The 21,144-nt window shown below is 53.3% G+C and overlaps 1 protein-coding gene across 3 annotated transcripts in view; it reads left to right on the forward strand.

Moving 5' to 3' along the window:
* SEZ6L (seizure related 6 homolog like) overlaps nt 1-21,144 on the forward strand; it is a 173,792-nt gene that overhangs the window by 90,817 nt on the left and 61,831 nt on the right. For all 3 annotated transcript variants that reach the window (XM_058693100.1, XM_058693098.1, XM_058693099.1), the window contains exons 2-3: nt 18,398-19,111; nt 20,353-20,486. In XM_058693100.1, coding sequence (XP_058549083.1) covers nt 18,398-19,111; nt 20,353-20,486 — 848 coding nt within the window. The remainder of the gene's footprint in view (nt 1-18,397; nt 19,112-20,352; nt 20,487-21,144) is intronic.

Here is a 21,144-nt window from a genome sequence, read left to right on the forward strand (position 1 = left end):
AAATTGTCCCAAAGTCAACAATGGAACCCTGTCCTCATAGCTTGGAGGTCTGCGTGTTCATGGAATTTCCTCTGTCCCTTTGGAAAGCCGAGGTTAACCCCAACCTCTGAGCCGCCAGCCCCCACCATGGGCTGTATTTTTCATCTCCTACTTACTCTGTGTGACTGCTTCCCAAATGTATTTTGATGCTAACGTCACCCAGTCTCTGATCAAAAATTATGGTAAAACATTGTCTTGTCATAAGGCTAATAAAGCATGTTATCCTGCCTGTCACAGAAGCTGCCTTACAGATGCTGTTTGCTACCCGCCAGGGCCCTGCATTAATCTCCCTTCCCCTCCCTGCAAGGAATAGAGTGTACCATGGGAAGATCAATATTGTATTATCTCGCCCACCAGTGTCATTCCAGCTGTGGCCAATGAGTTCTGTCATTTCTGAGTTGTTAGAAGCCTAGTGCATGAAGGGGGAGGCCCAGGAAAAGAGGGAAGAGAAGCCATCTGAGAAGGAAAAGAATGTTCTCAGGACAAAGAGCCCTGGGGAAGGTGTCAGAGGACCAAGCACAAGAGTCGGACAGACCGGGGCCTACGCCACACCTGCTTTCGGAAGCTCTGGGAGAATAATTTCGTGTTTCTGAACCTCAGTTTCCCTATCCGCCAAATGGACACAAACGCGGGACCTGTCGCAGAGGGGCAAAACCAGAATACACGTGGTGCCGTGCAGCGGCTCCCGGCGCGACCTGTGTGTGCGTCCGCGTGGCAGGGAGCGGAGTGCTGCCGGAAAACACGGCCCCAGCACAGACTCGGTAGCAAAAAAGCAAGAGGGCACGTTCGCAGAATAGAAGCTGTGGCTGTGTCTGCAGTGCCCTGCAGAGCGGAGGTGCGGAGTCAGACCTCTGGGAGGTACGAATTCTGGACCCTGGCAGAACGGCCCGGTTTCACCTTCGGTTTGCTCCGCCAGCTCGTCTTCACCCAAGAGGGGGTCGGAATGGCACACGGGGCGTGCCCGGGTGCCCGAGGCTGGTTCCCGCGGCAAAAGCCCTCGCTGGGGTCTCCTGGATGCCTGCCGCTCCCTCCGTGTCTGGACTCCCTGCCCCCTCCCTCCTCCCTGCCCTCTCTCTGGGGACAGGCCACCTGGAAACCCCATCCCGGGCCAGCCCAGCCCCCTGGACTCCTTTCATGCTTAGTTAAAGAGGGAGCTGCGAGAAGCAATCCCCATTCAGGGAGGCAACAGGTGTCCTCTAACGATCCAGATGCCGCCGTGAGGACGAAATGCAGCCCTCTGGCTGGCCTCTGTGGCTGTTCCCTTCGTTCAGATCTGTTTTCCTTTGGGTTTGTTGTGAGAGAGTGGGGGAAACGCAGAGAGAGAGAAGGGGGGGGAGACGAAGATCTGAAGCGGGCTCTGTGCTGAGCCTGACGCGGCGCTCGAACTCACCGGCCGCGAGATCGTGACCTGAGCCCAGGTTGAACGCTCAGCCGACTGAGCCCCCCGGGCGCCCCTCGGCCCCCCGCCCCCGACCCCATTCAGGCTTTTATCCAAGCCGTTCATTTGCCGCTTACCACGTGCCTTCATTCCCAAATCCCTGCAGGCTAGGAACAACAGAACGGCGGTAAAAATAGTAATTATTATTAGTATTTATATAAACAGCATTAGGTTTCTGTCAGTCTGCTGGTTACTGCTTTGTCGGAAAGCAGCTGGATAGACTTATCATCGGAATTGGGGGATTTGTACTAAACATCTGCTGGCGCTGGCCGAAGACAGACATGCCATTCCGTGCAGCCGGCACCCTGTTGGGAATACGCCCAACGGAAGTAGGTATGTGTGTGCACCAGAAACAAACAAACAAAGACCATGTAAGACAGAGTTCACAGTTGTCCTGTTCACAATAGCCCCAGACTGGAAGTGAGTCAAACGCCCGTAGGCAATCGAATGGGCAACTTGTGGGATAGTCCTAACACGGAATACTCCACGGCAATAAAAAAGGGGAATGAGCCCAGCATCCACGTAACAGCACAGAAAAATGTCACAAAGAGAAGGAGCGAAAGACGCCAGGTGCAAAGGAGCACGTGTTGCGTCATTGCCCAGGGAATTCATCAACAGCCGAAGTGAATCTCCAAACGATGCTAGAAGGCGAAATAAAGATCACCTTGAGGCGCCAGAAGATAGAACGCACACCGGCAGTGTTTGGCTAAGTGGTCCGGTTGGTTATTATGCAGTTTGCGTCCAGTTTGAGAACGTTCATCAAGCTGTGCACTGAACAACTGGGTGAAATTTCTATTCACATACTATACTTCAGTGAAAACTTCTGAAGTATTAAAAGGTATGTTTGGGACCAAGAGACTCTAGAGAGCGTCTACATGGCATTCCTCACTGTGGGGATTTCACACAAGAGGCCTGAGTTCTTATCCAAGAGTCTCATCACTTGAGATACCGGGTAGAAAACCCAAGACTCTCCAGGCAGGGGTAAAGACAAACCTTAGGGCACCCCCTTGTTCCTGGTCCAACAGCATCAGACAAGGTGTGGGTGCCTTGGAGGTAAATGGGGGGACTCTGGAGTTCGCTGTCCTCACTCTCATTTCCACTGCCTCTGAGAACAGACACTGTTTATATCTCCTTCCATGTGGCTTAAAGTCCAGGGGATTCTCAGTGAGTGTTCACTGAGTGACTGCAGGAGGGCATGGGTGAATGAATGAGTTGCTATTGTAAAAATTAAATAAGATCATGTATTTAGAATGCGTGGAACAGGGACGCCTGTGCGGCTCAGTCGGTTGAGCGTCTGAGTTCGGTTCAGGTCATGATCTCGCTGTCCGTGAGTTGGAGCCCTGCATGGGGCTCTCTGCTGTCACCACAGAGTCCGCTTTGGATCCTCTGTCCCCCTCTCTCTGCCCTCCTCCACTTGTGCACACGCGCTCTCTCCCTCTCTCTCTCAAAAATAAATAAACATTAAAAAAAAAAAAAAGAATAGAAAAGAGGTTGAACGATACCGGAAATGCAGGAGAGCAAGACGCTACGGGGTTCATATGTCAGACAGACCGAGGTTTGAATCCCAGGTCCACCACCCTCTCCCGGTACGTTCTTGGGTGAATGGATTTCCCTCTCAGAGCCTCGGTCTTCCCATCCGTGAAATGGGGAGATGAGCTGTCCCCGTATCACAGGGCATCTCTGAGAAAAATGAGACGGCGCGTGTAAAGAGCTCCCGGTACGTTCTTGGGTGAATGGATTTCCCTCTCAGAGCCTCGGTCTTCCCATCCGTGAAATGGGGAGATGAGCTGTCCCCGTATCACAGGGCATCTCTGAGAAAATGAGACGGCGCGTGTAAAGAGCGTGGCACACGATATGCTTCAAAGTGGCCGTGGTCGTTGCCATTATCTGAAAATGATCTGCAGTATTGTGCGCCAAGCTGAGGCCATGCTCATAAGGGGACTGCTGTCTTCCCTGCCTCATCTCTCTGCATCTGTCTCTTCCTCCGTGTCTCAAGCCCCGCGTGTGCCGAGCCAACCTTGGCAGAGCCGGCTGCTGAGTGAATAAAAAGACATCTTTCCCCCCGCCCCGGAGAGATGGCCCAGTGCCAGTGTGCGCGGGCACAGTGCCTGTGAAGGGGGCCAGGTGGGCGCCCAGGACACTGAGGCGCTCTGTGTGGTCTCTGCTGGGTCAGGGGGCCGACAACGGCCGCTCTGAGGACCGTCCAATCCGCCCCCCCACAGCGCTTCCCCCACCCCCCACCCCCACCATCTGCCCACCGGGCAGGCCTGTGAGTGAAGGGATGTTCTGTGCAGCGCCTGGGCCCCAGGCCCACACACACCCGAGCCACTGTCCTTATTGGCTGCAAGAGCCCGTTAGGCTCTGGGCAGAGGCTGGCCGGGCTCCCAGAGGTGGGCATCAAGGACCAGGAGCTAAAGAATGGAGGAGCCTGAGGCTTGGCATTTCGTGGTGCCAGCCTGCTCCCCAGGGCACACTGAGCTCATCTGCCTGGTGGGGAACCTTGGCCTGCGGAGGCGGAGGGGAGAGAGGATGTGTCGTACGTCTTCGCGTCTTCCCAGTTCGGCACGTGATCCATACCTGATATGACAAGATGGGGTGGGATGAGACACGATGGGCGGGCGGGACGGGCAGGAATAGAATGGTATGGTTTCTTCCACTTGGCGCCCAAGTCCCCCTTGAAGCTGGCGCGGACTGTAGGGGGTATGGACCTGGCGTGGACAAAATCGCCTGAGACAGCAGAGGAGGCAGAAACCATGTCTATCCCTGAGCCCCAGGATTCCCAGCCATGCCCCCCAAAGATCAGTTACCCCCTAGGATCACGTACCCATTGGACATCAGCTCTGGAAGGGACAGGAGAGACTGTCTTGTCCGGTGCGTGACAAATTATGTTCCACGGCCAGCCCCACCCACCAGAGACTAATTGCGTTGCTTTGGACAGGTGACCAAAGGTCTCTGAACTTAAGAGTCCACATCTGTGGGGCGCCTGGGTGGCGCAGTCGGTTGGGCGTCCAACTTCAGCTCAGGTCACGATCTCGCGGTCCGTGAGTTCGAGCCCCGCATTGGACTCTGGGCTGATGGCTCAGAGCCTGGAGCCTGCTTCCGATTCTGTGTCTCCCTCTCTCTCTGCCCCTCCCCCGTTCATGCTCTGTCTCTCTCTGTCCCAGAAAAAATAAATAAAAAAAAAAAAAAAGAGGGGCGCCTGGGTGGCGCAGTCGGTTAAGCGTCCGACTTCAGCCAGGTCACGATCTCGCGGTCCGTGAGTTCGAGCCCCGCGTCAGGCTCTGGGCTGATGGCTCGGAGCCTGGAGCCTGTTTCCGATTCTGTGTCTCCCTCTCTCTCTGCCCCTCCCCCGTTCATGCTCTGTCTCTCTGTCCCAAAAATAAAAAAATAAAAAAATAAAAAAAAAAGTTGAAAAAAAAAAAAAAGAGTCCACATCTGTAAGATGGGGATCATGATATTCCCCACCTCCCAGGGGTGCTGAGATGAGTCAATGAAATAACCCACGTGAAAGCATTCAGTACAGGAGCCGGCATATGGTAAAACCCTATCACCATTAGCCTTCATCACCACCATCCTCCTCAAAGGTGATTCAGGAAAGGGGGCGCCTCAGAGGGAGGCTCTCGGACCCCTGCCCCCAGTCCTGATTCAAACCGTACGGCCCTGTTTGGGACTGCTTACGGGGGGTCAGTGCTCCCTAAGGACCACCAGCACATTCAAGAACTTGCTGGAAGGACTCACGGAACTCAGAAAAGCCATCACACCCAGCCGTCCGGTCTAGTACAGTGAAAGGACCCAGACTAAAATCACCAAAGAGTAGAGGCACCGTAGAGCAGAGTCCGAGAGAGGCCAGGCATAAATGCCCCCCGTCGTCCTCTCCCGATGGACTCAGGTCGACAGCGCAGACTTTGAGCATGAGGGGCTGTGGAATACCCACAGACTATGGTTGACCAGGAAAGCTCACCTAAGATTTGGGGTCAGGGTTTTCACTGGGACTTGATCACACAGGCATAGTTGAACGCCCACGTGGCTGACGTTAGTCTCCAGTTCCCCTGGAAGTCAAACTGAAGCCAAGTCCAAGGTCCCCACCCATAAATCGCGCTGTTAGCATAGACTACCAGGCGGGGCATGACACCTCCATAAATTAAGACCCTCCCATCAGGTGGGATAGTTCCAAGGGTTTTGAAGGTCCCTCCCAGGAGTAGGGACAAGGGTCAAACTTTCTTTCAAACATGCAGGGTGTGGGCAATCCAGACCGGCTGAGTTCATCCTTTTCATTCCACTTAAAGTTTTATTTGAAGAAATTATTCTGTTATACAGAGGATAAAAGTGAGGCCCAGAGATGAGAAGACACTTTGAACCAAAGGGCATAGGGTGAGTCAGTGAGGAACCCTAACCTTCCTAACCCAGAGCTTTTCCCTTTGCACCTCAGGCCTCAGTTTGCCCATCACTAAAATGGGTATGCTAAGCCCGCTCCCTTACCTTTGGGTTCTGCCTTTGGATAAGTTTTTCTCTCACTGTTCCATGCTGTCCACTCCTCAGGAGGAGTACTAGGGCATGGTTAGTGTCCTCCTTTGTCCCTGGGGACCTCATAGCTGGAGCAGATACTGTGCTAGCTTGTTAGCAGGTGACATTTGACATTCACACTGGAGGCAGCCAGGCCAGGATTCGGGGTCCAGCTGGAATAAACATATCGCCACTTCTCGGCCTCACTGGGGTGTGGGTTTGGGGGTCAGACAGCCCGGGCTCAAATCCCAGCTTTGCCATTTACGATCAAAACACTAAATCATTAAAACAAAAAAATAGAGGGGTGCCTGAATGGCTCAGTCGGTTAAGCCTCCGACTTCGGCTCAAGTCACGATCTCGGGGTCTGTGAGTTCGAGCCCCGCGTCGGGCTCTGTGCTGACGGCTCGGAGCCTGGAGCCTGCTTCCGCTTCTGTGACTCCCTCTCTCTCTGCCCCTCCCCCGCTCACACTCTGTCTCTCCCTCTCAAAAATAAAATAATAAAAAAAATAACAAAACAGAAATAGACCCTTCTCAGGAAAAGAAAATTTTTCAATGGCGCAGGTGAAGCCGTGAACATGTTTTATTTGTCCCCAGCAAATAAGGCCACTGTTGTCCAGGTTCTGTCTGAAGAAAGGACTGCTCTCATCTCTTAAAAGAAACAAAATAAGCCTCAAAGTTGTAAAACTGCTTTAAGCATCTTAGAACTCAGTCCTACACACAACTGCCTCCCCCCACCCCAGTCTCCCCAGTTTTTATCGCTTTAAGGTGGACCAGGCAAAGAGCACTGCCCTCACTTCCCGAAGCCGGAAACCAAGGCTCTGAGAGATGGGATTTGCTCGAGGCCACGAAGCCTGGAGGCAAAACCAGGGCCCGAGCCTGGTTGTGCAGGTTTTCCAATCTTCTCCGCCTCTGAGCACGGCTGGGGTGTTGATCTGGTGTCTGTCCTTGTCTGTGAATCTGAGCAAACAGGCGAAGAGACGTGGCAGACTCACTCATGACGTCTTTTAAACTCACTTGTGGACCATCTGGATTCACTCCCAAGTATTACATTTGTCTGTGCAGCTATATAGGTAATTGACTCTAGATAGATTTCCTGCCGTGGGGTTCCTCCCCGAGCTGTCCCGTCTCTCTGTCTCTGTCTCTGTCTCGTGCCTCTGTCTCCCAGCCCTCCTTCAGTGACTCACTGACTTTTTCCTGAACACAAATAAACCCGCCGCCTTATTTCTCTCCCCATCTCGGCTACACTACCACCGGCAAGAAATCACAAAGTTGCACCAGGAGACATGAATGGAGTCCGGGCGGGGGGGGGGGGTGGGGTGGGGTTTGGAGGTGGGAAGGGAAAGAAGCATTTGAATGCCAATCAGCTGGCACGGGTGACAGCCACAGTTAATCAGATTGTTAAAGACACAAAGGCAGGATGGCACCCTCTTCCCACAGCTTTCCGGGCTCATTCACTGGGGAAATGCATGCCCCGCCTGCCCACCCACCAGCTTTGATGAGAGGTAACTGGACAGACCCCAACAGGCCTTGCAGAGGAGGCCCCTTCACGGGGGAGAAACCAGCTCACGGAGGACGATTATCCGGTAATTACCCTAGAATCGGAGACACCGCCAGAGTCTTTTCTTGCCAGCACAAACTCCCCCCTTTGACTGCTGCTGCGAGTCCCCTGGGGCCGGGTCCGCAGCAGACTCCGGGCGTCAGCACTGCATACAGTCTGGGGGGCTCTCCTGGGTGACGCGGCCATTGCGTCGCAATCTCCATCCACGCGACCATGGCCTGCTGGACCGCGCCAGAAGAATAACGGCCACCACGAGCAAACTCACCAGCTGGGCTTCTGCTTGCCCTCCGTTGCCGGAGCAGATCATGGGATTTACGGGGATGGGCCCTGGCGCTCTCTGCACCATGACGGGGTTGTGTTCTGTCATGAGAGCAGCTAGGTGTATATGTTCACCGAGAAGCATCTCTCCAGACATGAGGTCATAAACCAGAGCACATTTATCTAGGATTCAACGTACCACGCATTCACTTTTATGATGGCCAGTAATACAGTCTCCCAGTCTGCAGTCTCTCTCTCTTTTTTATTTTTATTTTTATTTTTGTATGTTTATTTTTGAGAGAGAGAGAGAGAGGGAGATGCAGAATGCGAAGCAGGCTCCGGGCTCCGAGCCGTCAGCACAGAGCCCGACGCGGGGCTCAAACTCACGGACCTCGAGATCATGACCTGAGCTGAAGTCGGACACTTAACCCACTGAGCCGCCCAGGCGCCCCTACGGCCCCTCTTAAGTGCACTTCTCTAACACACTGAGTCTGTTCTCAATCAGTCCTGCAGGTGTATTCGTGGTTCATGAAACAGTTATTCGGGAGAGGTCTACTGCGTGTTAGGTCCATGACCATGGGATAGGTCCTAAGAAGGCAGCGATGAATCGGGCAGACGTGATCGCTCTCCTCGGGAAGCTTACTCCTGGTGGGGAAGACCAGACAGAAAGCAGACAAGTATGACAGTGTGATTAACGCTGCAACTTACCTCTTCGGTGGTGCTATGAGTCCAGGGACGATGAATAAACGCAGGAGAGGGCCGCTGGAAGGGGGGTGGTTTGGAAAGATCCCTCTGGCCAGGACAGATGGAATTGGCTGCCGTTAAGAAGCGAAGTCTGAGAGAGAAGCAGGATTTTCATAACCACGGCTTTGGGAATAAAAGGATATCTAAAAATGTCTTTTCAAGATACAAGTTGCCGTCTTTGCTTCCCTCGTGGTGGGACTGGGGTTCTTTGATGCATTGTAAAAATGAAAAACTGAGCTCATCCAACTCCCCATTCAACCCTGGTGCCTCCATTGCCGGGGGCGTCTGGCTGGCCTTGGACGTTTCCCGAGCTCTGTCTGTGAGGACGCGACACCCCTGTATATAACCGCTTTTGATGATTTCTTTTCAGAGTGATGGATGTCTGAGCCTCATGGAGACGCTCCCTAGATGGTCTCCTGGTTTTGGCCGATCTCATATTGAGGGGATTCTCCCTCCTCCCTTCCCATGGGGGGTGAAAAGCCAGGGGGAGAATGCAGTGAGGCTTTGCTTGGGGGCCTCAATTTCCCTTCCTGCCACGGTCTGCTGGGAGACCTGGGCTTCCCCTGTGCCCTCACAGATGGTCAGTCAGTGATCTCACCCTCTTCCCTGCCACCCGTTTCACTGCCTGTTAACTCGTGTGCAGGAGGAGGACAGGAATAGAAATCTGTCCATATTTCCCCTGAGGAGGAAATTGGGTGGAAAAGGAGGAAGTTGAGACCACTGATCCATAAGAAGGTCTGAGGACCAGACCAGAGTCGCCTTCACTAAGATGAAACCTGGGTACTTGATCTTCTGTTAATAATGTCTACGCCCTGCTCCCTACCACCCATGCACAGAATTCTAGAATTCTAGAATTTATGGATTTGAAGGAAACTTCATCAGCTCATAAGCACTTGCTAAATCCCCCCAAGGCATCCTTTCTCTTGTTCCCCAGCCCCCAATATTCACTGGCCACCTTGTGGGCGCTGAAGAAATCCAAAAATGAAGGAGGCACTGCCTGTCCCAACCTGGTTCATTCCTGCTGCCTGGGTGTGGATCTTGTAGAGACAATGAACAAGGAAACATCATCTGGAGTCATTCAGTTTGCAGGGAGCACACTCCAAAGGGAATGAGATAGAAAGCGATAATGGCAGGGTGGGGGGCAGGTCTTGGAGAAGATGAGCTGAAACCTGAATGACCAGAGGGAGCCAGCCAAGTAAAGATACCACACAAGAGAATTTGAAGCAGAGGGAATAAGCATGTGCAAAGGCCCTGAGGCACAGAATGAATTTGGGAGGTTTAAGGAACAGAAAGAAAAAAGTAGGGTGTGGTCATACTGTACTTTGCGGGGAAGCAGGGCGGGGCGGGGTGGGGGGATGGTAACAGGTGGTGTTGGAGAAGGAGGTCCAAGGCCAGAATCCAAAAGGCTTTGTAGCTCATTGAAAGGAGTTTTGATAGTATTCTCAGCATGCTGGGAAACTATTGGTGGGTTTTAGGCAGAGATTGTATGATCTGATTTCTACGTCTTAAAAATACGAGGGGCACCTGGGTGGCTCAGTCAATTGAGCGTCCGACTTCGGCTCAGGTCATGGTCTCACAGCTCGTGGGTTCCAGCCCCTCGTTGGGCTCTGTGCTGACAGTGCAGAGCCTGGAGCCTGCTTCAGTTTCTGCCTCTCTCTCTCTCTCTCTCTCTCTCTCTCTCTCTCTCTCTCTTTCTCCCCTCCCCCATTCACACTCTTTCTCTCTCTCTCTCTCAAAAACAAATAAGCATGAAAAAAATTTTTAAAAATGTACTACCCATCCATCCCAAATGATTTTCTACCAACTTAAAACATAAACTCTGATTGAGGCGCCTGGGTGGCTCAGTCGGTTAAGCGTCCGACTTCAGCTCAGGTCATGATCTCACAGTCCGTGAGTTCGAGCCCCGCGTCGGGCTCTGTGCCAACAGCTCGGAGCCCGGAGCCTGCTTCGGATTCTGTGCCTCCCTCTCTCTCTGCCCCTCCTCCGCCTGTGCTGTGTGTGTGTGTGTGTGTGTGTCAAAAATAAATAAACGTTAAAACAATTTTTTTAAATAAATGGTAATTCTGAAGGCCAAGTTCACAACAGTAGCCACCCCCAGGAGGCGGAGAAGAAGAAGGAGAATGTGGTCAGAAGGCACACAGGGGCTTTGACATACTGGCCGAATACTGTTTCTTCAGCTGAAGGTGTATATACATGGGCACGTGTTGCCTTCGTCTTTAACTCTTCTTGCATGACTGGAATATTTCAAAATGCATTTCCTAGTAAGTGACAGAGCAAATATATACAATGTAATAACTCGGAGGACGTTCAGATAGAAAGTGACAGCGGGGCTCCGGAGGCCTGTCGGGCTGCTCAGTGAGCTCTGGGCTTCATACCCTGAGATCTCATCTCGCGCTCTTAACACCGCTAAGAGAGAAGTCTGGTACAATCCCACTTTGCAGCCGAGAACAGTGAGGGCCAGAGAAGGGAAGTGACTGTCCGGGGTCTCATGGGCAGCGAGCACTGGGCTGAACGTGGCAATTCGGACTCCGACCCCACATCCCCCAATGTGCTAACGCAGCATTCAGGGGAAAAAATACTGTCTGGTTTTTACATCAGTACATTTCGTTGGGAGACTAAACAAAATCCTACCAATGCCGGTTCTCCTTAGAAGGCAGGATTGGTGGCCAAGGTCGGGGAGGAGCGGTGCTTACACGTTTGATTTCATACCTTCCGGGTGTTCTTGCATTTTTAAAAATTATTTTATAGGGAAAAACTATTTGAGGGTATGGGGAAAAGGGACGAGCACAGGAAACAGTGCAAGAAAGTAGCTAACTTATCCCAGTTTGCTCCACGATGTTAGACAGGTCACTTCCTCTCTCTGAGCCTTGATTTAAAGAAAAATTTTTTAACATTTATTCATTTTTGAGAGACAGAGCATGAGCAGGGGAGGGGCAGAGAGAGGGAGACACAGAATCCGAAGCAGGTTCCAGGCTCTGAGCCGTCAGCACGGAGCCCTACACAGGGCTCAAACTCACGGATCGCGAGATCCTGACCTGAGCCGAAGTCAGATGCTTAACTGACTGACCACCCAGGCACCCTGACTTCCTTTCTTAATCTGTAAAATGGGACGAAGAGAATGCCAATCTGACCGAATGGTTTACAGGCGGAATGAGATCACAGCTTTGTAGAGTGTCAATCACCATTTGAATGTCAGAGTTGTCTCGTGGCCACACAGTTACAGGGTTGCCACCGAGGCGACAGATGGAACCCCAGTGCCCGCAAGCCCACCTCTGCCCTTTCCGTCCCGGAAAGTCTACTCAAATCCAGGCGGGATCTGCACCGTGAATCTAGCTGAGGGTCCTCGTTCCTGCGGGACTCAGTGAGCCGGCTGAGCTGGGTCCTCCCTGGCTGTAAGGAATGGGGTATGTTCGGCAGCTTAGCTATTTGCTATTCAAGGTGGACCTCTGGCCCAGTGCTGGCCCATACGAGGTGCCCACCGAATGTACGAATGTATGAATGAACGAATGAATGAATGAACGAATGAATGAATGAGCACATGTGAGTAGAGAAGGAAACTCAGCCCTCACTCAATTCAATTTCTTTACCTGTAAAATGGGGATTCAGCTAAGACCTTCTCTACCCTAAAAGTCAATGATACAAGTAAAACACAGCTGAGCAGCCCCAGGAATGGGAGGTGAGATCTTCTCAGTTGTGAGGCCGGTGTCAGTGGTCATGAATCACAGGCAATTTTGTCCCCACTGGTAGGACTTTTGGCAGTGTCTGAAATCATTTTTTTATTATTAATTTATTTTGCTTTATTTTTAGAGACAGAGCGTGTGAGTGGGGGAGAGGAGCAGAGGGGGGGAGAGAAAGAGAGAGAGAGAATCTGAAGCAGTCTCTATGCTCAGAGAGGAGCCCAGCTCGGGGCTCAACCCCACGACCCTAGGATCATGACCTGATCCAAAGTCAAGAGTCAAATGCTCAACCGAAGAAGCCCCCCAGAACCCCTAGAATCATTTTTGATCGTCACAACTCGGGGAGCTACTGGTTTATTGGGTGGGTGCAAGCCAGGGATGCTGTTCAATATCTTACCACACGCAGGGCAACTCCTTGTCCCCCCAACAAAGAAAGACGCAGCAGGTAAAGGACTAGCCAGTATTCTTCCCGGCAGCCCAGATGTTCCTGGTTTTGTTTTCCATTTTGTTTGATGTGTTTGGGTGTGGTTTTTCAAGCCTCTAGTAGCCTTGTCTTCCTACTGCTATTGACATGCTGTGTGACCCTGGGCAGGGACCTCAGTCCCTTCTCTGGGCAGTTTGTAAGCATGAATTCTAGGAGCCTTTGGGTGTCTAAGATGCGATATTTGGGTATTTAATTTTTTAATTTTGTCCCTTTTGGGCAATATCTTTTTCTTTTCTTTTCTGTGCTTTTCTTTTCTTTTCCTCCCTCCCTCCCTCCCTCCCTCCCTGCCTCTCTCCCTCCCTCCTTCCTTTCTTTTGAGAGAGAGAGAGGGGGAAACTGGGAGGGGCAGAAGGAGAAGGAAAGAGAGAATCCCAAGCAGGCTGCCAGCACAGAGCCTGACGCAGAACTTGAACTCACAAACCGTGAGATCAAGACCTGAGCCGAAATTAAGAGTCAGACACTTAGCCAAGTGAGCCACATAGGCACCCCTGCTGGGCGATTTCTTATTGAGGAATGTGAAGGCACGAGAAACCACCACTGAATAGGGTCTTATTAATGATGCTTAGAATAGGGACCCGTGTTTTTGTAATACTCTTTACCAGAAACGTATCAACTGATGCACCGGCCAGCCCTGCCTCCTAAAAGTCCTCACTGTGAAACAGTCCAGCGAGAGAAGAATTACCATCATCCCCCCCCCCCGGGGGACCCAAAGGGGTTTGAATACTCAGGGAATGAGGCGCTTCTGTGATAACACATGTGTGTCTGCTCTTCCGCGGCCTCTCCACCACTGGGTGCTAAAACAATTAATTTAAAAACTAAAAACGGTGAAGTCTGGTAGGGTTTAAAGTAAAACAAAACAAAGCAAAAAAAAAACAAAAAAAACAAAAACAAAAACCAGCTCCGCATTGCAGTTTGTTGTCGCTGGTCGTTCCGGCTGTTTCCACACACGCCATTGAATTTTACGTCTTGCTCTTTTCCCCGCACATTAGAGCAGACGCGCTCCCCAGCTGTGGTTTCCTGTACCTCCCGCTCCATCACTTGGTGCCCACGCGTGGCCATAGGCTGTCGCTAGTCATTCCCGGGCGTCTAGCCTCCAAACCTTCAGCTGCAGAGCGCGCTGTGCGTTTTCGGCTTTAATGGGACGCTTCGTAGTCTAATCTTCCCTTCTCCCCATCAAAGTTGGAGAGAGAGAGAGGGAGGGGGGCGCTCCCTCCCCATCTTCGGCGGAGGAACAAATGCTTCCTCGTCTTCGGCGACCTTGGCTCTGTCTGGAGACAGGAGAGCGGCATCAGTATGCATTTAATTACAGCTCTGTCTCTTCTGTCGGACATCCGTCCTCGGTTGCCCGTGTGTGTCTGTCTTCCTTGATTGTGGGGACCATACCCTAGAGCGCCGACTCTCTCGTCCGATCAGCCAGCAGAGAAAGTTGGCACCAGTGCTGTGGCTCATTAACCGATGGGCAGCATGGCAGTGGGGCATCGAATGCCCACGGTAGAGTAAGAATCCGCCCGATGTGACTCGGCTGAGTGAAGATCGTAAGTGCTCAGAGAAAGAAGAGTCGGTTTAATCCGGGGGTCATGGGGCGCCCGGGGAAAGCCAGCCTAGTGGACCGCAAGTGAGGAAGCCTCTGGATCTCCAAGGCCCCGGAACCCCATTTTGACTCGCTCCTGGTGGGACCTGTTTTCACGTGTAACTCCCTGGCCAGTGTCTCGGCCGAGAACAAGGCCTTCAGGCTGCATCCGTGGCAGACCACAGATACACAGTCATCGGTCTTGAACGTGGCCTTGAGTTTAGAGCCGGCCAGCAAGATCCCACCGTGTGAACTCTGGGAAGGAGGCAACAGTGGGGAGGGAAGGGGGTGAATTTACCTGGTGGAGACGCAGCTCCCCTTGGCAGTGAGATTTTCGGTGGGAAAGAGCTGACTCGGCCCGGCCAGACTTACTTCCTAAAATGCCTACTTGTTGCCGTGGTTAGCTCAGGTGCAGGGGCTGTGGGGAGGAAGCCAATTATGGACGTTCTCTTGTGTTCCCCTCTTCTCTTGTTGGCTCTGTTGGATCTAGACGGGCTGGGGTGGCCAGGGGAGGGCGCGGGCCTCCGAAAGAGTCACGACCTGCAGCCCAAACCCACACCCCGGGTTCCTGGCAACTGAAACTTCCAGCACCTCGAAGGCAGAACTAACAAGGAAGGTGTAGAAAGTCAGGCGAGATCACAGGTTCCAGAAGGAGCTTTTCTGATACCTCTGATAAGAGTCACGGGAGGGGCTTTTCGATCCTTCACTTTCAAGCCCCACCCCTGGAGATTCAGATGTCATGGGTCTGGCAGGGGAGACTAACAAATGCATACATATATTTTTTTTTAATGTTTATTTTCGACAGAGAGAGAGACAGAGCATGAGCAGAGGAGGGGCAGAGAGAGAGGGAGACACAGAATGGGAAGCAGGCTCCAGGCTCTGAGCTGTCGGCACAGAGCTGGACATGGGGCTTGAACCCACAAACTGTGAGATCATGACCTGAGCCGAAGTTAGATGCTTAACCCACTGAGCTACCCAGGCGCCCCAACAAATGCATATTTTAACACGGAAAACATTGAGCGGTGAAGGCATCATTTGGGAGATTTGAAAAACACTCTAGCCCACCCAGCAGGGAGGCAAAAAACTGAAAGTTGGGGGGTGGTCTTTGGAGGGGGAGGCCACTTCAAGCTGAGGAGAAGAGAATAACAATACCCCATAATTCTACTTTTAAAAATTTTTTAACTTTATTTACTTATTTTGAGAGAGAGAGAGAGAGAGCATAAGGGAGCAGGGCAGAGAGAGGGAGAGAGAGAATCCCAAGCAGAGCTTGAACTCACAAACCGTGAGATCGTGACCTGGACGCTTAACCAACTGAGCCACCCAGGTGCCCCGTCCTACCCCATAATTCCTAAGACAGCTGCTAGCACGGTCTTCGGCATCAGGAAAACCGAGGTTTGAAACCCGGCTTTGCCGTATAACCTTCCAAAGTTAACTTAGTATCCCACAGCTCATCCGTACAAGAGGAATAATTTGTCCCCAATGAGGTCGAGAAAGAATAAAATGAGGTAATGGGTCAAAAGCATGTAGCACATGCCTGGCACATTCAGCACTCAACAAAGCAATCAAAAATAAAATGATATTGGGGCCTGGGGTGGCTCCGTCAGCTAAGGGCCCGAGACTTCAGGGCCTAAGAGACTTCGGCTCAAGTCATGCTCTCATGGTTCATGAGTTTGAGCCCCACATGGGGCTCGCTGCTGTCAGGACAGAGCCCGCTTCAGATCCTCTGTCTCCCTCTCTCTCCACCCCTCCCCCGTTCTCTCTCTCTCTCTTTCAAAAATAAATAAATATTTAAAAATAAATAAATAATAAAATGTTAAATTTTCACTATTATTACGGCCAAGGCACACCGATGGGCTTTGTGTCTTCTGTCACCACCTCTCCTTCTCCTCTCTCACCTCCCTCACTTACAATCGAGGGGACATTTTTTTTGTGTGACGGGACTGGCAGAAACGAATACAGCCACGGGAGCCAAGAAAAGTCACAAGCCAGTGTCAGGATCGAAGCACTCACCCTGCCCTTTGTAGCAAGATTAGCAAAAGGCTCTAAAAATAATTGCCAATTACCTGATCATTCCCCAGATCAACGGAGTCAGGGCTGGACGCCCTGACAAGTCTGACCTGGTCTGGTTGCCCATTTGACACAGACAGAGAAAATGGAAGAGACCACGAAAGCCACACAATTATGCTAGGGAGCAGCAGCCAAGAGAGCAGTGCCCTCTGGACCCCCCCGACCTCGGGATGCAGCCAAGCTCTGCACATGGGGCCACAGTTGGTGCTTGGGAGCCAGGCGTCCTGACCCCCACCTTCCTCTCTTTTTGCCCCTTCACTTTTTTCCCATTGCACGGTCTGCAGAGATGGTCGATACCAGTCCGGTGATAAAAGCGACCGCGAACATGGAAAAGCACAGCTCTTGAGCCGACCCACGTCTGATCTAATCCTATGAGGCAGATGGGGAAGCTCTATCACCCAGAAGAGGCTTGAGTGGATTTGTCCAGGCTCGGGTAGCTAGGGACTGTTGAAGGCAGGATTCGGATCCAGGCCTAACTCGGAAGCCTTGATGCTTCCCACCTTGGACCAGGAAACCTGCCTGGCCCCGAACGACCTTGATCTGCCCTCAGGTCACCCGCGTACCCTGTCCTCCCGTCCCCAGGCCAGTTCCTGCCCCGCGACTGTGAGCCCGGGATGCACGCTGGCTGGTGATCAATGTTACACAACAGGGACATTTGTCGATGAGAGTTGCAAACTGGCAGTCTATACAGATTGAGCCACAGCCGCTGACACCGTGAAAGCAAATGAGCCTTTCCAAAGGCTGTGCGGAAATACATTTAAATGACAATGCTTAAGGGCCCAGAGACTGTGGCTGAGGGAGTGTCCGGACAGCTATCATCCTGGGGCTCCTCTCCCAGGGTGTAATCCCTCTCTATGTTGAGATCGTCATCGGTAATGTTCCGGCTGCTCTGGTTTCCTACCGAAGGGCGCCATCGGAGTGACAGCAGTAAGACAGTGACAGCAGCTGGCACGTGCTAGGAGCTCACCGTGGGCGAGGCACCCATCCGTCCATTCGTGCCTGTGTGCTTTACATGCATCAACCTACTGAACAGTGACGGTCCTGGGGCACAGGAAGCCATCGCCCCATTTTACAGCTGGGGACACTGAGGCCCAGAGAGGTTAGAGCCAGGCGCCAGCTTGCAATGGACAGAAGTGGATCTCGGGTAAATGCAGTGGATTTCAGACATGAATCTGCCAAACGGCTGCCAGGGCCAGCCCCTGTTTAAAATTACTAAGTGGGTTTGCATTCAAGGCAAAAATAAATCACAGAAAGTTATCAGCAGGGTATACACTGCCCACCACAGTCTGGCCCCAGCCACCCCATGTCTCCAGCTTCCTCTCTAGTCACCATCTGCTCCCCATCATAGTCCTCTTTTGTGCCAGGCCTCCACAGTCTTCCTGCTCCGAACCCATCTCATGATTCAAAATCTTCAACTCTTTCTGTGTCCCCCACAAGGTCAGTTTTTAATTATTTAGTGTAAAAAAAAAAAAAAAAAAGTCCCCCCCTGCCTCCTCAATCCAGTACAATATAGCCTTGAACCAGGGCACAGGGCTTGGAGAAAAGAGTGTGGGTTTGTTACAACCCCCACTCATCCTTCATGGCACGTCCTTGTGCAGTGAACAAGCTGCCCAACTGTACATAGTGGTCCTGCCCCACAGACTGAGTTAGAGGCCTGTTCTTTCTGCCCTATTAGCATGCAAAGCTTTATGTCTTTCTAAGCATCTATCGCACCAAATGTGACCATTTCTCCTTTCCTATTACCCCTCCCAGTACATTACACAACTAGTGTGTGAGACTCTTAACGCCCCTGCTTTCTGTAACCCTAATGCTTAGCTCGGGCCTGGCAGGATCAACCCTAAGTCTCCATTGTCAGCCAAAGGAAGAAAAGAAGGGAGCAGGAGAGAGAGGAAAGGAGAGGAAGGGAGAGTCAGGAGACAGGGAAGAAGGCAGCCCCCATATCTGTGGGGGGACTTGGCAAGCTCTGGGCCACCACCTTAGGCCCCCAACTCAGGAGGCGGAGGAGCTAACCCCCATCCCCGGCCCCAAGCTAACAGGCGTCTTTTCTCCTCTTCCCCAGATGTGGCCCAGGAAGGAGACGCTGGCCCTTCCGGTGCTTCCCTTCTGCCCTCGGGAGCACTAGAGAGCAGCAGTCTGAGCAAAGGGAGCCGCGAAGAGAGAGCGACGACGGCCCCTCCGAATCCAGCGCAGTCAGGGGAAGATCTCAGCGAGCCGGGGCTGCAAGGGACAGCCCCCTCCGCCGCTCTGTCCACAGCGCTGCCCGAGGAGGCCGCCACCAAGCGCGCCCTCCCCTCCGGGAAGAGGCTGCCTTCTCTCAAGCAGGTGAACTCGGCCAGGAAGCAGCTGCGGCCCAAGGCCACCTCCGCCGCAGCCGTCCAGAGGGCTCTGTCCCAGCCGGCATCCTCCGGCCCGGGGCTCCTCTCCTCCGCCACGGAGAAGCCCCGCCCACCGGGGGACCCCGAGCCCGCAGCCTCCGAGGAGCCACTGTGGCTGGACCGGAAGGCAGGTGCGGACCCCACGACGCCCGCGCCCCTGCAGATCTCCCCCTTCACCTCGCGGCCCTACGTGGCCCACACGCTCCCCCAGAAGCCAGACCCTGGGGAGCCCTCCGTGCCTGATGACCCCCACGAGGCTCCCCCCGAGGACGCTAGTCCCATGACCTTGGTGGACAAAGGTGAGAGCGAACTGACCGGCTCAGCCTCCGAGGAGAGCCAGGAGACCACGACGTCCACCATCATCACCACCACGGTCATCACGACTGAGCAGGCTCCAGGTAAGCAGCCCCCAGATGCTCCAGCCCTCCTGCGGCAGCCAGGAGGCACCCACTGGGTGCAGAGCAGGGGGGGGTGGGGGAGGGAGGCGGGCCAGGGAGGTCCAGGCCCCACCATCAGTTGCCATCAATGGAGCCCTGACTGTGAGCTTGACCCCGTGGCTCGGAATTAATACCCCCATTTTAAAGACGAGACGACAGGGGCGCCTGGGTGGCTCAGTCGGTTGAGTGTCCAGCTCAGGTCACGATCTCGCGGTCCGTGGGTTCGAGCCCGGCGTCGGGCTCTGTGCTGATGGCTCAGAGCCTGGAGCCTGCTTCCGCTTCTGTGTCTCCCTCTCTCTCTCTGCCCCTCCCCCATTCATGCTCCGCTTCTCTCTGTCTCAAAAATAAACAAACATTGAAAGAAATTAAATTAACTAAAGATGAGACAACTGAGACGCAGAGACATCGAACAACCTGCCTGAGGCCACACCGCCAAAGAGCAGGATTCAAACTGTTGTCAGCGGGAACCGAATCTCTCCGCCTGCCCAGAAGGCCCCGGCCTTTTCAAAGCGCCTTCACTGTTCCACGTACTTCCGGGACCTGGTAAAATGCATTTCCACGTTCCGGTCTCACTTCTGTCCTCTGTTCTGCCTTCAAGCAGAGAAGTGGCAGTCCACATGGATGTTGGACAAGTGCACTGTGGCCTCCCTTTAAAGAAGTGTGAGCTCTGGGTTCGAATCCCGCTCCCTGTGTGAGCTTTGGTGCAGGCGTCTCCAAAACGGGGATGAAGGGCGCCTGGGTGGCTCAGCGGGCTGGGCGGCCGACTCCGGATCTCACGGTTCCTGGGATCGAGCCCCGCATCGGGCTCCGCGCTGACAGCGCGGAACCTGCTTGGGATTCTCTCGCTCGCTCTCCCCCTGCCCTTCCCCCACTCGCATGCACGCTCCCATGCACGCACGGGCGCGCGCTCTCCCTCTCTCTCCCTTTTAAAAATAAATAAAATGGGGGTGAAACATCTGACTCTACAGGGGTGAATGGGGTCGGCCCTGTCCGCTGCTTAGAGGGGCGCCCCGCGGCACGCAGCAAGCAATCATCCTGTGTCAGCCACTGCGGTTTTTTTATCTTGTTGACTCTGGGACTGAAGGAGAATCACCAGCAGTGGGAGGAGTGGGGACGGGGGAATGTGGCTGTCCCAGAGCCCCGCTGTCACCCTGCGGCCACCTGAGCTGCCCTCGGTGTCCTGATTCAAGTCCTTCCTCCAGCTCCCTGCAGTGTGAGCTTCTCCGATCCTGAGGGGTACATCGACTCCAGTGACTACCCGCCACTGCCCCTCAGCAGCTTCCTGGAGTGTACCTACAACGTGATGGTCTACACTGGCTATGGTGTGGAGCTCCAGGTAAGCGCGGAAGGGCGCTCTGCCGTGCCTGCCCTTTCCAGCGGGCAAAGGCTCGGAGGGCCATCTGAGCCAGACTTGCCGGTATCCCCCTAGCCCCCTTGGCCCCCTCTTTGCCCTGACCAGGGCATATTGAACTGGGTTTTGTTGAATGAATAGGAGTCCCCAACGCAGTGCTCAGCTGGAATAGCTTGTCATACACGGAGGAGGGGCACATGTTGACGAATTGTGAGGCATTATACCCAGGAGAGTCCTCCTCTGCCCCTCTCGAGCACCCACACACACACACACACACACACACACACACACACTCACACACACAGGGGAGCCCCGCCTGGGTCATGCGATCGGTAAAACGTTTGCCTAGAAACTAACAATGGAAGAGCAAAGTGACTTAGGGCTCAAACATCTGGGTGTAAGTCCCAGCTCTGCCAATGAAAGCTGTGTGGCTTTGGGCAAGGGACTTTACATCTCTGAGCCTCAGTCTCCCCATTAGTAAAATAGAGATGATAACGCCACCACTTCACAGATTTTCGGGGCGACAGAACTAGGACGGTGCCCGGTGCCCAGTGGGCAGTCAGCCAGAGCCTAGCGCAGCGCACGTTCCCCAAATGACGCCCCCCACCCCATCTCTAGAAGCCCCTTTTAAAAACTGGAACAA

Source organism: Neofelis nebulosa, chromosome 11 (assembly GCF_028018385.1).
Source record: "Neofelis nebulosa isolate mNeoNeb1 chromosome 11, mNeoNeb1.pri, whole genome shotgun sequence".
Taxonomy (NCBI): domain Eukaryota; kingdom Metazoa; phylum Chordata; class Mammalia; order Carnivora; family Felidae; genus Neofelis; species Neofelis nebulosa.